The sequence below is a fragment of the Engystomops pustulosus genome, chromosome 6 (assembly GCF_040894005.1).
Source record: "Engystomops pustulosus chromosome 6, aEngPut4.maternal, whole genome shotgun sequence".
NCBI lineage: Eukaryota > Metazoa > Chordata > Amphibia > Anura > Leptodactylidae > Engystomops > Engystomops pustulosus.
Genome location: NC_092416.1, coordinates 93,873,194 through 93,891,746, shown reverse-complemented (window position 1 = coordinate 93,891,746; position 18,553 = coordinate 93,873,194). Strand labels below are relative to the sequence as shown.

The 18,553-nt window shown below is 41.3% G+C and overlaps 1 protein-coding gene across 1 annotated transcript in view; it reads left to right on the top strand.

Annotated features, from left to right (window-relative positions):
• BCL3 (BCL3 transcription coactivator) overlaps positions 1 to 16,955 on the top strand; it is a 47,639-nt gene extending 30,684 nt beyond the window's left edge. Inside the window, exons 4-8 of the mRNA XM_072110401.1 lie at positions 1,422 to 1,617; positions 6,819 to 6,907; positions 7,241 to 7,318; positions 8,343 to 8,510; positions 15,056 to 16,955. Coding sequence (XP_071966502.1) covers positions 1,422 to 1,617; positions 6,819 to 6,907; positions 7,241 to 7,318; positions 8,343 to 8,510; positions 15,056 to 15,196 — 672 coding nt within the window. The 3' untranslated portion in view covers positions 15,197 to 16,955. The remainder of the gene's footprint in view (positions 1 to 1,421; positions 1,618 to 6,818; positions 6,908 to 7,240; positions 7,319 to 8,342; positions 8,511 to 15,055) is intronic.
• The last annotated feature ends 1,598 nt before the right edge of the window (positions 16,956 to 18,553 follow it).

Sequence of the window (18,553 nt, the reverse complement as noted above, 5' to 3'; positions counted from 1 at the left end):
AATAATAAATATATATATATAACGCCACCATATTCCTCAGCACTTTACAGATCATGGGTTACATATACAAACAAAATAAGACATTACACTCTATGAAGGAGCAGGTGAACTACATTTCAGGCATGTAGAACATGATTACCCTTTATTCCACTGAGAAGTTATCAAAACGTTACACTGCATAAAAACCAAAGTTAAAACCAAGATAAAGGCGATTCATTGTTATAACCGGTTTGAAATTGCTTTGGATCAAGGTGAAAGGTTTTTTGCTGCTCTCCTTATTAAGCTACAAGACCAGCAACACTACTGTAATTACACGTGAGAAGTGAATGGTTGTGGATGGTTGCTCTTTATTGAATAGTTACCTTCATAATTTAGCTGTCATATCATCACATATGACAACGATCCTAGTGGCAAGTTATTGGCAGCAATGTTACCTCCAGATTATTGTGTGCTTTCAGGGCTATGTTTTCTACATCAAGAGCACAGAGCTAGGTCCATCGGCCTTACTCTCTGGCTATGAAAAATGCAATAAGCGACAACTATTCTCTTTATGTAAAGAAGACTTCCCATTCAAGAAATGTAATGCAGCAGCAGGGGCGTAACTACAGCTGTAGCAGCCATAGCAGCTGCTATGGGACCCGCAGTGTCAGGGTTTCATGTCATCTGACCGAACACGCTAAAGAGTGGAGGATGTGCACCATTATATACATACAGTATTATGCTGCACATTGTACAGCACAATATGTATATTTCATATATGTGATTTATAGATTTTGTATCTGCGATGTGTATATGATATAAGTCTGTACAGTGTATAGTGTCCATATATACTATATGAGGGTATACTCACCAGGTCCTCTGCGCCACGCCAGTGGTCTAGAAGCACTGAAATAATCGCAAATTATTGCTAGCACTTGAAATTATTTCCCCCAATCCGCCACTTTATGCCAGTAGGGCATGAAGGGGGGCCCAGCCGGCCGGGAGTGGGCCAGTGCAGAGTGTTACTGTCTCCACACCTGCGCACTCGCTGCTGCCGGCGGATTTTCACTTGTGAAAATTTGCCGGCTGTGTTTATTTCTGAGCAGGACCCCGTCGGAAACATGAAGAGGCTGAAGCAGTGTTGGGGATATCATACAGATATCTAAATGTTCCACTATGTGTGTATATATGATGTATGTTTTTGTATATTCTCCATGGGGCGCATGAGTGTATAAATGTGTGATTGTAACTCGCATGTATTTGTATACAAATATGTATATTTTTAAGTGGAAATGGGGCCCCAATTCAGAGGTTTCTAAAGGTCCCTGCCACCCCTACTTATGCCCCTGTGCAGCATTACATGCAGTTTTTTTTTTTTTGCTGAGTCTTATATTTTGATTTTCCTAATTTTTATTTTTTTGTATACACCCATCTTCCTCCAGACCCCTTTGCACCTTGCGGTAATTACGGATCAACCAGAACTTGTGGCTCTTCTCCTGCAGCACAGAGCATCGCCTCTAATGCCCGACCGAAATGGACAGACCTGCATTCACTTGGCATGTGAAAATGGTAGTGTCAGAAGTCTAGATGTTCTGATAAGGGCTGGAATCAGAGACCTGGAATCCACTAACTATCATGGTGTGAGACTATATAATATTTTGTTATTGTTTTTTGTCTATTCTCTAAACTATTACAAGCTGGAGAATTATGGTTGAATGCAGAATGTGAATAAGACGCTATAACACTGTACTGTAATCTGCAGGCAGCATGTTATAGATGAGAAGTAGCTAAGCAGATTGAAGTATAGTTTAATGAGAGAAGGTTCAGTGTAATTTGTCTTGTCTGCTATATTTACTTCAAAAATGAGTTACCTATCACTGATTGATAGCCCTCTGTATCAGTTACTGATAGGAACACTTAAATAACATTGCAGCTTAGAAATGGACAGACCCCAATATGCTGTATATGGTTGGAGGTGTAACATCATGGACAACTGAAATTAAGTATAGAGCTTCTAAAACAACATCACTCATTATGTTACAAAAAGAGCAGCAGAGCAGTAGAACACTGCAAACAGATTTATAAAAGTGCCTAAACCACTTATAATACATGTAATGGGCAGTGAAGCTCCAAAGACAGTTTAAAGGACATCTACCACCAGGAGGCAGGATTGTAAACCAAGCACCCAGGCATGCAGGTGTGTGTCCCCCCTCAAAGGATCTGTTCTTTTTATGCTCTTTTTTTTATTTTATTTTTTTTAAAGATCTTAAAAATTCTGCAAATGAGCCTGAGAGGCTTTGGGTTCCATAGGTGTTAATGGAGACTGGAGCCCCCCAGGCATAATCTGTTAAACTTTTTGTTTTTTTTAAAAACAAGGGCATAAAAAGCTAAAAGCAGATCCTGCCAAAAGGGACACACAACTGCATGTCTGTGTGCTTGGTTTACAATCCTTCATCTTGGTGGTAGATGTTCTTTAAGAACTGTCACAGCCCACCTCATAATGAATGTCCCCTCTAACATCCATGTAGTTCTTTTCTAAGTTTCATTGATGCATTAGTACTTTTGCTCTTGTGCTGGTTATCATAGGTAATTGCAATATAAACCATTTATTTGCAATTTGTAATCATTGTAGTGATCGTCGCAATGGAAGTGCCCTCTTTTTTACAGTGTATGACATCAAGTCACAATAATCAAAGTACTCAAGGTTCCACTTCATTTCTTTCAGTTTGACAGTTTTTACATAACATTATCACTTAATGCACTGATTCACTTTACATGGTCCCAGGGCCAATTCTAGCATATTTTCTGCCTGAGGCGAATATTAAAATGCTGCCCCCCCCGCCCCCCCGCCCCCGGCTCCCTGTTAAGTAAATGCTGAGAACTTTACTAACAATTAACATCCCCGCAGACAGAATCACTGACAAAGTGTGACTGACTACAGGTTCTGAGAGTCATTAGTGGCATCTAGTACCTTATAGATGACAATCTCTTCCATCAGGAGGACTTTATTCCAGGTTCTCCAATCCATGACGTATCACAGGTGAATTCACGGTCAGATATCTTCAGCTCCGTGCAGCATCTCCACCCGGTGTCCCTAAAAATACCACAGTCACTTACGGTATAAAGTCTCCTGGATAACAACACTGTGCTCCTAAATAATATATACCCCTCACAACACAACTGACCGCACTCTCCCCACATATAAAACATCCCTTTATTATATACCTTATATACTCGAGTATAAGCCTAGTTTTTCAGCACAAAAATATGTGCTGAAAACCCAAACTCGGCTTATACTCGAGTAAACAAAATATAGGTTTTACCAGGTTTTTGTGGTAAAATTAGGGGCCTCGGCTTATACTTAGGTCGGCTTATACTCGAGTATATACGGTATATATTTCTACTGGAATTATAACATGCACAGCACCAATCAATATACAACACCCCCAATTTATTAATGCAGACCCCCAACATTTGGTTTAAATGATGCAAAGTAATCTATGGTATCCTATAACTAATATATCCCACCCTGTTATTATGTTACATGATTTTATATACAGTGCTATACTGTCCGATGTGAATATATAGCACCCCCTAATATACAGCCCCCCAGCTTAGTAATATACTGTATCCCATATACAGCCCCCCCAGCTTAGTAATATACCGTATCCCATACACAGCCCCCCAGCTTAGTAATATACTGTATCCCATATACAGCCCCCAGCTTAGTAATATACTGTACCCCATATACAGCCCCCCAGCTTAGTAATATACTGTATCCCATATACAGCCCCCAGCTTAGTAATATACTGTACCCCATATACAGCCCCCCAGCTTAGTAATATACTGTACCCTATATACTGCCCCCAGCTTAGTAATATACTGTATTTCATATACAGCCCCCCAGCTTAGTAATATACTGTACCCTATATACAGCCCCCCAGCTTAGTAATATACTGTATCCCATATACAGCCCCCCAGCTTAGTAATATACTGTACCCTATATACAGCCCCCCAGCTTAGTAATATACTGTATCCCATATACAGCCCCCCAGCTTAGTAATATACTGTATCCCATATACAGCCCCCCAGCTTAGTAATATACTGTATCCCATATACAGCCCCCAGCTTAATAAAATACTGTATCCCATATACAGCTCCCTAGCTTAGTAATATACTGTATCCCATATACAGCCCCCCAGCTTAGTAATATACTGTATCCCATATACAGCCCCAGCTTAGTAATATACTGTATCCCATATACAGCCCTCCCAGCTTAGTAATATACTGTATCCCATATACATCCTCCCAGCTTAGTAATATACTGTATCCCATATACAGCTCCCCAGCTTAGTAATATACTGTATCCTATATACAGCCCCCCAGCTTAGTAATATACTGTATCCCATATACAGCCCCCAGCTTAGTAATATACTGTACCCCCCACCTGAAATCTGACCCCATATAAATATATAACCCCCCCCCCAGGAAAAGAAGAATCTGGCCTCATATAATATATACAGCCCCCCAGTATAAAATTATTCTGGCCCCATGTAATATATAGAGCACCCCCCGCCCCAGTATAAATGACTCTGGGCCCATTTAATGTATTCTGCATCCCCCCCAGTATAAAACAATTTTGACCCCATATAACATATACAGTACCCCCCCAGTATAAAACAATTCTAGCCCCATATAATATATACAGTACCCCCCCAGTATAAAACAATTCTAGCCTCATATAATATATACAGTACCCCCCAGTATAAAACAATTCTTGCCCCGTATAATATATACAGCACCCCCTCCCCATACACACAGTATACAACAATTCTGGCCCCATATAATTTATACACCAACCCCCCCCCCATAGTATAAAACAATTCTGGCCCCATATAATATATACACCCCCCCCCACACACACAGTATAAAACAAATATGGCCACATATAATATATACACCCCCGCCCCAACAGTATAAAACAAGTATGGCCACATATAATATATACACCCCCGCAGTATAGAACAATTATGGCCCCATATAATATATACACCCCCCCCCCCCCACAGTATAAAACAATTATGGCCCCATATAAAATATACAACCCCCCCCCCAGTATAAAAGAATTATGGCCCCATATACAATATACAGTACTTCCCCCCCTCCCACGATAACATGACACCTCCCCACTCCCCCTTATTAGCCACATAGAATTAATGAAAGTGCATTAAAAATAATAAAATCATACTCACCTGCAGGCAGCTTCTACCTCGGCGCACGGCTTCTGTGAGCTGCGGCTCCGCACAGTGACACAGGCGGCGTGACGTCATGACGCCTGTGTCACTGCTTAGAACGGAGCGACGCAGCAGCTGGAAAGGCGATGTGTCGCTCCGCATATAAATCGCGCCTGTGTCTTAAAGAGACAGGCGCGATTTATTTAGCTGGTGGGCGATTCGGGCGTTAACGGGCGCCCGAATCGCCCACTTTAGAGCTGCGAATTTCGCCGCCCTTTACAGGGATCCGCATTCTGCCGCCTGAGACGAGATTTTCATCTCGCCTCATGGCAGATGCGGCCCTGCATGATCCCATAAATGGTAAACCAAATTATATCGAATACTCAGTGACCTAATTTTTATGGTGCAATAAAGGACATTATCACATTATCAATTTTAATTCACCAACTTTGTATATTCTGCATTATCAAATATATGTCCAAATGAAAATAAATAATTATATATGCAACATCCCACACCGGAGCCTAGCCTTTTCTTGGGGCCTGGAGTCAGCCGGGGCCCGCAGTACCTGAGTGGCTGGCGGTTGAGGCCTAGGCACGCTAGTGTCACTGTGCTTGGTATGGGGAACCGGAGGGCTGTCCTACAGCCTGGCAGGTCTCCAGCAGGGTGGTGTTGGCAAGATGATGAGGGAGAGGCTGCTAGAGTAGTTCTCCCTGTGGGCAACCCTCTGGTGTTTGGAGTATGGGTCTCTGTGTGGTGGATAGGGTGCCCATGATGGTGACAGCCATAGTAGCAGGGACCAGACGGAGGCAGATGTTGAACAAAAATAACTTACAGTTCTTTATTGGAACTGACAGGAACAGTAGCAATGTGCCTTGACAAATGGTAGAATGCTGGAGATGCAGTTGGAGGGAGCCACAGGAGTAGATCTCCAGCCTGGATGCAAGAGCAGGCTGGGAGGTAGCTGTGTCCTAGTAGGATGCTTCAGCTTGTCCTGGGTTGCTTCAGATATCACCCTTGAAAGTAGGATGATACCCCTTTCCTCTCACTAACTAACTCACTCCACGCAGGCAGGGAGCTGAGCTCTCCTGCTCTCTGACTAATTGTTCAGCTAGAGCTGTACTGAGCTGTGTCAGCTCTAGCCTAAGATTAACTTCTCTCAGTCTGAACTAGACTGGAACTGAACTCTAGAACTTTCCTGACCAGGGGTTTTATTACTCCCACTGGTCAGGTGGTGGTTCCTCCTCCAATCGCATCCCAGCTTACAGGTACAATACATGAACAACTGTGATTGGCTGACACATATTACATCACATTCTACATTTAACTCCTGCCTTACCAGGCAGACTCTACCGCTGCAGTGTTCCCCTGTGTTATGTAGTGACATGCTGTGGGCCTGAACAGACCCTACACAGGCTGCAAGCTACATGGTGGGATGTATTCGCAACAACCCCTCTGCCTTGCATCGGCAGGGGTGTTGCATATACATTGTATTCATTTGCATTGTGCTACAGTATGTAATTTCGATTGGCTGGATGGTGTGTTTGTACTGTAACACAACTGGCTCCCTGTCACACATTATAACTATTTTCTGTGTTCCTTCAGGTATGACTGCATTGCATTTGGCTATCCGGTCAGGACGTCGGGATATCACTGAATGTTTACTGGAGCATGGAGCTGACGTTAATGCTGTGGTATAATACCCTTTAATGTCTTACTTTTTGGAATTGATCTTGTCTATATTGTCGGTATGGTAAAAATGTAAAATGTATCTTGGTCAAAAATAAGTAAGAATTGGACTTGATGTTTTGGTATCTGTTTCCATGTCAGTTTGCCTTGACCCATCTCCCTCAGTTCACAGAGCTTTTAAATACTAAGCTACTTTTTAAAACATTTGTGTTCGCTTTAACTGCCATTTCTACAAACATTATTCAGATGTTAACAAAATGAAGGATATTGGTAATTTGTGTTTTTTTATGTAGAAACCTGTGCTATCCCATTGTGGTTAATTTCAGTCTCCTCTACAGGATTTAAAGAGTGGACAAAGTCCCTTAATACTGGCAGTGGAAAATGAATTTGAGGAGCTGGTGTCACTTCTGCTTCAGGTACTGTACTTTACTTATATAGATGTCACACATTGCAACGTTATTGAAATACACTTAGAACAATCCTGTGCGTTTACCTGGATGTCAAAGCTAGACTTGGAAATTGCCATGACCTATAGGTACTTTGTATAGACAGGCACAGCTTTACTGGCCCCTGCGCCAGTTTTCCGGCAGACTTTGCTCGTTCTTTCATGTGCAAAGTGCTTGCACATGTATTTAAGAAGTGCCCGCGTCACATTTGTGTCGCACAAGACGCTTTTGTGTCGTGCTGCACTATTTTTCACACAATACAAATTTCATCACTGAAATGAGCTGGACCATGCGCCACATTTAACATGCAAAGTCCCACAGAAGTGTGTTGCACGCCCATTAAAGGTGCACCAAAAAAGTTGGTGCACTCTTTTGGGGAAGTGCAGGGAGCACCAGATTCATGGAGAACGGGTACCATAGATCATGAATCTGGTGCCCTTTGCACACTACACACTGCACTGTTTTTAGTAAATGTGGGCCATACAATGTAAGCTCTCGCAAGCAGTGCCCTTATTCCTATTGTTTCATATGACTATGTTATTACTCTGCAATGTCTTATTTTATTTTTATATGTTCCTCAAAATCTGTAACGTGCTATGGAATTTGATGGTGCTATATGAAGATTATAATTATTATATTACTGTATCTGAAAACAAGCGGAGAGGACAACAAAACATAAAATATAATACAAATGAACAAGTGTTACAGGCAAATTAATAGAAAGTTTCTCTCTGACTATTCACTCAAGCTGTATATTAAAAACTTAACCAAATTCTGCAGATATTTAAGCAGAATAAGAGCAAACAGCGCTTTTAACATTCTAAGGCAAAGAGATTTTGAACTAGAATGTAAAGTATTTTTAAATAAGTTGTAGAGGATGTGCTGAAAGAGAATCAATCATTTTCATAACACTTGGATGGGTAGCTGCTGCTATTGTATACATACAGTTTAGAATACAGGTTATGGTATTAAAACCCTTTTTTGATCCCTACAGAAAGGTGCAGAAATCAATGGATCAACCTATGCGGGGAACACAGCTTTGCATGTGGCGAGTGGAAGAGGGCTTTATGAGATAACACGTTTACTACTGAGAAGTGGAGCAGATGGTAGCATAAAGAACTGTCACAATGACACTGCCATGACAGTAGCAAAAGACAGAAAGGTGAGCTGCAGATATAGACAGTCTACACAGCTTTAAAAATAAGATAGTGTAGGATCTTTATAAACATTCATTAGTAAAAACTTATGGTATTTTGCTTCTACAACTTTGATACAGATTTATGTGACTCTATTGTGGAAATATGATTGCAGGATGGCACAGGCTTTGCTTGTATTCTGTAACCGATGAGACACTTAGGCCTATCTAGTAGCTGTTTGAACTAAATTTTAAGGTTCAAAACTCAAAACATCATGCAAGCATTATGTATTCTACAAGGGCTAGGTTCACAATCCAGAGCCCCCTGTATACAAAACCCACTCTACAGTAATGAACTAAACCCAAAAAGGAGAGCCCATAGTTCTAAAAATGAATACCTTTTTTACTAATCAATATTAAAAACTGCACAAGGTAGAAAAATACAAATATAGAAATGATGTTTCCAGTATTACATGCATATGTCTCAATACCCAACCAGGAGATCACAGATTTATATTTATAAAGGTAATAGCATGTTCCAGCCAGATGCGTCCAAATTTATAAAGTGCTAGTGCAAAATGATAAACACACAAAATATTTTTCAACAGGCTAAAACCACAATATACATTTATACATAAGTCACAGACCTATAAGCCAGTGATGGTGAACCTTTTAGAGACCGAGTGCCCAAACTACAATCAAGACCCACTTATTTATCGCAAAGTTCCAACGCAGAAATTTAATTTGTGATTTATACTCCCTGCTCTGTCACAGCTTTCATTCATATCAGCACCCTGAAGACACCAATAAAGCAGAAACTAGAAGAAATTTGGATGATCATTGTAGCTTCCCTCCAGGGTCCATAAACAGGAAGAATTTTCAGGGCCGAGCAGGAGCTACAATCAGGGGCAGACTGGCCATAAGACCCACCGGGAGAAATCGGTGGAAAAATAAAAACACATGAACTCACCTCTCCAACGCTCTGACGCTGCTCCCCTGCTTGATCCCAGTCCGGCTGCGGTGACAACAACGTCGCAAAGACCATGATGTCGGCAAGTGGCTGACGTCATGGTCTGTGCAACGCCGGCCCGTACGGAGCTGTCACCGCGGCCGGACTAGGATCAAGCAGGGGAGCAGCGTCAGAGCGTCGGAGAGGTGAGTCCATGTGTTTTTATTTTTATGTACTGGCTGTATACCGGGGGCTGGCGCTGTACACTGGGACAGGGGCTGTATACTGGGGCAGGGGCTGTATACTGGGTCAGGGGCGGTATACTGGGGCTATGGGCTGGCAGGCTGTATACTAGGGATATGGGCTGGCAGGCTGTATACTGGGGCTATGGGCTGGCAGGCTGTATACTGGGGCTATGGGCTGGCAGGCTGTATACTGGGGCTATGGGCTGGCAGGCTGTATACTGGGGCTATGAGCTATATACTGGGGCTATGGGCTGGCTGGCTGTATACTGGGGCAGGGGCTGTATACTGGGGCTATGGGCTGGCAGGCTGTATACTGGGGCTATGGGTTGGCAGGCTGTATACTGGGGCTATGGGCTGGCTGGCTGTATATTGGGGCAAGGGCTGTATACTGGGGATATGGGCTGGCAGGCTGTATACTGGGGCTATGAGCTGGCAGGCTGTATACTGGGGCTATGGGCTGGCTGGCTGTATATCGGGGCAGGGGCTGTATACTGGGGCTATGGGCTGGCAGGCTGTATACTGGGGCTATGGGCTGGCAGGCTGTATACTGGGGCTATGGGCTGACAGGCTGTATACTGGGGCAGGGGCTGTATACTGGGGCTATGGGTTGGCAGGCTGTATACTGGGGCTATGGGCTGGCAGGCTGTATACTGGGGCTATGGGATGGCAGGCTGTATACTGGGGCTGTGGGCTGGCAGGCTGTATACTGGGGCAGGGGCTGTATACTGGGGCTATGGGTTGGCAGGCTGTATACTGGGGCTATGGGCTGGCAGGCTGTATACTGGGGCTTTGGGCTGGCAGGCTGTATACTGGGGCAGGGGTTGTTTATTGGGGCTGTGGGCTGGCAGGCTGTATACTGGGGCAGGGGCTGTATACTGGTGGTATGGGCTGGCTGGCTGTATACTCTGGCAGGGGCTGTATACTGGGGATATGGGCTGGCTGGCTGTATACTGGGGCTATGGGTTGTATACTGGGGCTGTGGGCTGGCAGGTTGTATTGTACTGGGGGGTGCTGGCTACTAGTAATAGTAGCTATATTCCTGTACATATGGGGCAGTATTGTAGTAGTTATATTCTTGTACATAGGGGCAGTATTATAGTAGTTATATTCTTGTACATAGGGGGCAGTATTATAGTAGTTATATTCTTGTACATAGAGGGCAGTATTATAGTAGTTATATTCCTGTACATAGGGGGCAGTGTTGTAGTAGTTATATTCTTGTACATAGGGGGCAGTATTATAGGAGTTATATTCTTGTGCATAGGGGGCAGGATTATAGGAGTTATATTTTTATATTCTTGTGCATAGGAGGCAGGATTATAGGAGTTATATTCTCGTACAGAGGGGGCAGTATTATAGTAGTTATATTCTTGTACATAGGGGGCAGTTTTATAGTAGTTATATTCTTGTACATAGGGGGCAGTATTATAGTAGTTATATTCTTGTACATAGGGGGCAGTAGTATAGTAGTTATATTCTTGTACATAGGGGGCAGTATTATAGTAGTTATATTCTTGTACATAGGGGCAGTCTTATTGTAGTTATATTCTTGTACATAGGGGGCAGTATTATAGTAGTTATATTCTTGTACATAGGGGGGAGTATTATAGGAGTTATATTCTTGTACATAGGGGCAGTATTATAGGAGTTATATTCTTGTACATAGGGGCAGTATTATAGGAGTTATATTCTTGAACATAGGGGGGGGCAGTATTACAATATATTTTACTTAGGGGCAGTAGTATTATAGTAGTTACATTCTTGTTTATTGGAGAAGGTATTGTAGTATGTTTTTAGAGTACATATATTGCAGTATTAAGTTGTGTGCTTTTAAAATAAGTGTTATTCCTTTACAAGGAGGCAGTATGAGTCTCTTTCTCTGCAGTGTACATGTTGATTTAGACCATCTATTAACAGTTTGTATGGAGTTTAGTAACTCCACCCATATCACAAGGCCACGCCTACTTGTTTTGACCCTGCCCACAGAATGTGGCCACTTTTACAGTTTTTTACAGGGCCACTTTAAATTCCCAGATCTCTCCACACCTTCCCACTCCTCCAGTAGTCCTAGGTAACGCTGTCACTTTAAAATAGCTCTGTGCACAGCAAGTCCTGGGCTGTCTGGGACTACAGGAAGATACCTGGAGTCCTCTCCGGTAATGGCCTGGGTGCCCACAGAAAGGGCTCTGAGTGCCACCTCTGGCACCCGTACCATAGGTTCGCCACCACTGCTCTAAGCTAATATAATGTGGTGCACTTGAGAATACTTGCCAATATAATTAAAAACAGTGACAAAACAGGTAGAAACATGTTACTGCTTAAACTGCTTTGTTGGCACTTTCTATTTATACAAGTGTGTTTGGTTGTAGTTTGGGCACTCTGCCTCAAAAAGGTTCGCCATCACTGATCTATGCCATTTATTGACAGATGATCTGCATTGTAGACAATGGCAGCACTTCTATTGTGAGCCCAGCATTGAAATACAACAAAGTTTTGGTTTAATTTTTAGTGAAATTTTACCAAAAGACAAGAAACACATATTTGACTATTCCGTGCCTTCAGAAGAATTCAACAAACAGTCCCCACCCACTCACATCACAAGTAGTCATTGCGAAAATGTCCTGGGGTGGAATTTGTAACTGTAAAGGAAAACATTATTCGACACAGGGGATCACCCTACAGCTTTCTAGATGCTTACTTCATTAATATTTTTTTTAAGTTGAAATAGGTGGACTTAGACCATAGATTGAGATTTGGTGGTAGACCACATATTATAAGTTCAAAATTAAGGCAGGCATAACATGGATTGGCATAGTCTTCTATCCTTCTCCACATGCTCTTTTGATGGGCGATGTAACAATTACACATGGATTCAATACATAAAGTGTTGTTTGTATAGTAGCTCCATGCTTCAACACTGCACAAAACAAACTATTATTTATATTATACTATATTGTTTTCCAAATACAACAAAAAGGAGGGTAGTGGCCATGACCTCGGCCATTTTTCAGTTAAAGGTTATGTTGAGATTAGAAAATAACCTATGGCCTGGAGCCTGACAATTTATTGTTGTTGACAACTTCTTTTTATATTCTTCAAAGAAAGGAGGAGGATGTCCACAAGTCAACAGTTCTTACACAACAAACACATAGTGGAGGTGGCTCATGTGCTTCGAAATTGTGAAGTCATAGCCCATGCAAGCACCATGTGATGCAGATTACACAATTCTGCAGTGCTGTCCTGAAAAGGTGAAGAAATAATGTTGCATTTTACGCCGGCAGATTTATTTTACTTCTGTCTCCTGTGTTAAATGTGCCACTGAGGCTGCAAGCATGCAACCTTTAATTCCACTGTGATGGCGCAAATAGATGTGTGGTTTTGCAATGCATTTCTTTGGCAAATTATGGCTTACATGTTTGGCATTCATGGAGGTCTTGTGCAGACCTGCCATGCAAACACTTGAACCCACCCCCAAAAAATTATGACAAATCTCCGCCAATATTGTATTAAGAGATGTTGGACAGTAGAAGATTGGAAAAGGGTGATTGGAGCGATGAGGTTAAAGTCTATGAAATTCTGTTGACTGCAAAGGATCTTGTAGAGTAAAGGGAATAGGTGCTGAGATCGAGAAATTGAAGGAACTGTGAAGTTCATTGAAGGCAGCCTGTTGATATGGGTCGTTTCACAACAACAGGCGTTGGATACTTTGGTCTCAATGCTGAGCGATATGTGAGTATCCAACAAGTGGAGTCTTTGTGCTGTGTGAGTACTATGAGATTGAAAAGGAGGACATAGTGTTTCAGCAGTACAAAAGCATATGGTGATGTTAGCAAAGCAATGGTTCAGTGACAATGAACCTTGGATATGCAAAACTGTACAAAGTCACTAAATGTCAAAAAGCTGCATTACGATATATATTTTAAAATAGTTGTTAGTCAAATTTAGTGAAATAAATCAAAAATGGAAGTGTGAACTCCCAAAGAAAAATCAGCTCACCCAACAGTCCAGACAATTCAAGTCTCCGACTCCAATTGCTCCCGCACGGATAACCTTGGCCACAGGTGCACACAAAGCAGGTAATTGAAGAAAAGGACGTACATCCAGCTGAGCATGGAGAGTCGGCAAATGGATAAAAATTGGCAGCATTTATTTAATCCTTTTAAAAATGAGCATGTACAGCACAGTACATTGGATGGAAGGAAAAGACATACAGGCAACAAGCCTACGCGTTTCGGTACATGACCTTATTCATGGCTTCTGTTAGTCAAATTTATGTATGATATAGCCAAGATAATTGTCTATAAAATGATAGTCAACTCACGTTCAAAGATCTTGTTGATAGTGAGATATGGAGCCTGAAAGTCAAAAGTTTAAAACAGTGTTACCCTTTTGTTTGTCAATGTAATTAAACAAAAAAAATTGATGCAGGTAATAGGGTTATAGGGAGGATTGAAAACATCCCTCAAAGTAAAACGGGCCTAATGTATAGCTCTATGTTCGGTCACCCTATGTAATAACACACTTAGTCAATATTGATCCATAATAATCATATTGAACACAAACATACCCCTCAGACTGAGGGGAAAGAAAGGACCGACTAAAAAGGTGCATATAAATAAGGAAGTCTTTATTGGTAACATTTAATACTTATCAATAAAATGCATTAAAATTACAAGTGGTTGGACACAGAAAGAGAAAAGGCAGACCGACCCGGACAGGGTGGAGTAAGAAAAAATGGAGAGAATAAGATGGTAAGAGACTGGACCGGTATAGGCTTAGTGCTTACTATTAGACCATGATTATGAGGTTCTTATCAAAGAAGTGGTGATGATAGTAGCCACTGTGGTGCCTGTTATATATAATAACTGCACTACCCTGTGTATAGGTTATGTAACCTGTAGCTATTAAAGGGAAAGGTATCAGCGGCCCCTCCTGGACAGTGGCAAAATTCAACACCATTACTATCTGGTAAGAGCTGATACCTTTCCCTTTAATAGCTACAGGTTACATAACCTATACACAGGGTAGTTGGTCTGCCTTTTCTCTTTCTGTGTCCCACCACTTGTAATTTTAATGCATTTTATTGATAAGTATTAAATGTTACCAATAAAGACTTCCTTGTTTATATGCACCTTTTTAGTCGGTCCTTTCTTTCCCCTCAGTCTGAGGGGTATGTTTGTGTCACTGTAATTATTAGATTCAAGATAAGTTTGCAAACAGTTAAACTTTACTGAGCAGAGATGGGACACTGCCAGTGAACTTAAATGGGTTACAGAAAAAAATTGCTCACTTGATTAAATAGGATTGAGCTGCGATACCACATTCAACCCATGGACATCATTTGTGCTCATCATGCTATTATTGTTGTTTCCTTTCAGATTGTAGACATTCTGCGGGGCAAATCCTCTTCTCCATGTAGTCAAAATGAAAGGCTTAGAGGACCAATTAAAGGACGGCCATATAGTCCACTGTCACAAGGAGCAGCCTCTGGTAACATATCTTTCAGCCCTCCCCCATAAAGGAAATTGGATCCAATATACTTCCTACCTCAAAATGTCTATCCATTCGGAGGAATCATCATATCTGTGTTACTGAAATCACAATAAAAAATGCGACTTAGTGACAGACTACATAACATTATAATGTTAAACCAACAATCCTTCTAATTCATGATCTGCAAGACCAGACTCAATCAATCCTACCATAATTCTACAACACAAATGATTTGGCAACTTTTCCACTTCACATGATTAGGAGAATTGTGAATGTCACAGGGCCCAGAGACCTCTTGAGATCCCAGAAGTAATAAAAAGTTATCCCAAGCATCAGTTTTGAATATGGAAATATGGAATGTATGTGTTAAGAATATCACTAGAAAGGGGATAAGCATGCCATTTACTTATAACATATAATTTCTACAACCTTACAACTACGACTTATGCCATGTTAACAGCCTTAGGTCTTATGGGATCCTAAGTGAAGTAGGAGGTTGATCTATAGGTTTCAGGCTCATTGGCATAAATTTAAAAGTTCTTTTTGAAAAAAGGAGGCCATAGATAATAAATATTAGAAGATTGACACACTCCTAGACCCAGGCACTGTGACTAAGTTTGATTTTCCTTTTAAATTCTCTGTGGTTGTTGATCTACAAAAAAACATCAAGCAATATTATACTTTTATAGAGTATTTTTCCTGAAGACCAAACTATACAAGTATTATGAGAAGACAACATCAAGGACTTCAAAGGTGCAACAATTTTTCTCAGTGTTTTTGACTTTTGACCTTTGCTATGAAATATAACTGTCATAGACTTATAATAACCATAGCATTATACAATTCCATTATACAGTTCTACAGCTGAGGCTACATTTCAATATTGAGTTTAGAGTAAAGCGATTGTCACATCAAAAAGGTTGACTGTACTGATCGGTGGAACTGAGTGAAATCAATCTGAGTGAAAGCAAGTAGAGCTATCAGGATATGAAGCAGTGAAGTCCTTTCCATGCATGATTATTATATTATTAATCCTAGTGACATGCCACCAACATGTTTACTGAGACAATCTGATCAAGATATTCTGCCACAGTTCATAATCCTGGTGTGTTTCACAAGAACAGCTATGACTGAATAATAAAACAGATAAAGAAATGTTTGTGACTTATCTCTTGCCCTACACTCCCTATGTTTGAGTTATGTATTTTGCTGCAGGTTGAGTGAAATGTGACATGGGTTATGGTATTGGCTTTGCATTCCTGTAAGTTATTTAATATTCTTTTTATAATAAATATTTTTTTATTAAACCAAGCAGTGTTTCTTAGATCCACACAGAGATGATGAAGCATGAAGAGGTTTGTGATTGGATCGTGATTTGGGGGAGTGTTAAAGTGGGCGCGTATTAACTCAAAGTTATACAAGTTTTCTAAGGTCCAATAGATGGTAAATGGATGAAACACTACATGATTAGAGAAACCGTGTGGTGGTTTATTAAGTATAGTGGCAAATGACAGTGGTAATCTCAAAACTGAAATAAAACTTGATGTAATATATATATGGAGTGTTATTTGTAAGATATGAACATATTGTGGGGTATTTTAATAATATTTGTAATTCTTTTGGAGAGTATAAGAACGTTGTAGGAAGTGATGTTAGCCATGCCCCGGACAAAGCAAAGGAACGAAACCCATTGAATGGCTGACATGCTGCTTGCAGATTTTCAGAAATGCGATTTTTAATAAGGGCATTGTGATCAAACTACAATAAAGAATAAAAGATTTTATACTACAGGCTACGCTATGTTGATTTGTGATTTCCCCTAGAATCCACCATTATGTACGGGTATGAAGGAAAACTGTAGGTAACTATACGTTTTATGAGCAATTTTTTAGTGTAGAGCCACAGTTTGTAGGTCTATCCTGTAGGTCTATTTTATGGACTTTTTATTTTTCACTTTACAGAGATGCATGGGGGCTTTTTATCTGCGGGAAAAATTGTGCCTTGTGGTACCATACAATATTCCATGAATTGTACTTGTAATGTACTAGTAAGCTTGAAAAAAAATCCAAAAAAGGTGAAACGGGCAAAAAAATTCATTTATGGTGTTTTCTTTCAAAATCTGTTTTACGTCTTTCATTGTGCGCTCCAAATGACATATCCCCTTTATTCTTTGGTTCAGTGGTATGATCACTGAGATACCAAATTTATATAGTTTTTTTAAAATGTTTTGCTTGGTTTAAATATAATTGAAATCCTTTCTACAAAAAAAAAACCTGGCTGACACCAATAACTTTTACATACTTCAGTGTACAGAGCTATATATATATAAATTTGGAACCTATACAACCTTTTGACCTCTTTTCAAATATTTATGAATGGAAAAATGGTATAAAAAGCAGTGGTTTGGATTTTTAACGTCACAGCATTTATGGAATGGGTTAATCGTTTTTATATTTTGATAGGCATTTTGGGACCTAACCTACGATTTTTTTTATTTTGGAAAAAGTTTACATTCTGTTCACTTAATTTCAGGGTTCATTACAGGTTCCATGGATACCTCTAGGGCAGTGATGGCGAACCTTTTAGCGGCCGAGTGCCCAAAAAGACACCCAAATCCCCCCTTATTTATTGCGAGGTGCCAACCAAAAGCCTTTGAGGTGAGGTCTGAAGACACCCGGGGCCCGCTGTACCGGAGTGGCTGGCGGTTGCGGCCTAAGCACGCTATTGTCACGGTGCTTGGTACGGGGGAACCGGAGGGCTGTCCTACAGCCTGGCAGGTCTCCAGCAGGGTGGTGTTGGCAAGAAATGATGAGGGAGAGGCTGCTATAGCGGATCTCCCTGGGGCAACCCCTTAATGTCCCGAGTGTGCGTCTCTGGGTGATGGACAGGGTGCCGGTGATGAAGGCAGCCGTATTAGCAGGGACCAGACGGAGACAGAAGTTGAAGAAAACAACTTACAGTTCTTTATTTGAACCGGCAGGAACCGCAGCAATGTGCCTTTAACAGGTAGATGGAGTGCTGAGATGTAAGTTGGAGGGAGCCTCAGGAGATAGTTCACCAGCCTGGATGTAGAGGGCAGGCTGGGAAGGCAGCTGTGTCCTGGTAGGAAGCTTCAGCTTGTCCTGTAGGGCTTCAGGTATCACCTTTAAAGGTAAGATGATACCCCTTTTCCTCACTACACTAACTCTAGTCTTAGACTCCACTCTTCAGAGGCAGGGGCTAGGCTCTTCCTGCTCTGGTATGGACTAGACAGAGATTGCTCACTCACTCACTGATCTCTAGGATTCTCCTACACTGGAATCTCTCTGAGTGTTCTCTAGTCTCATCTCTTGAGAGAGACTTCTCCAGAACCTTCCTGGCCAGGGGTTTTATTACTTCCCCTT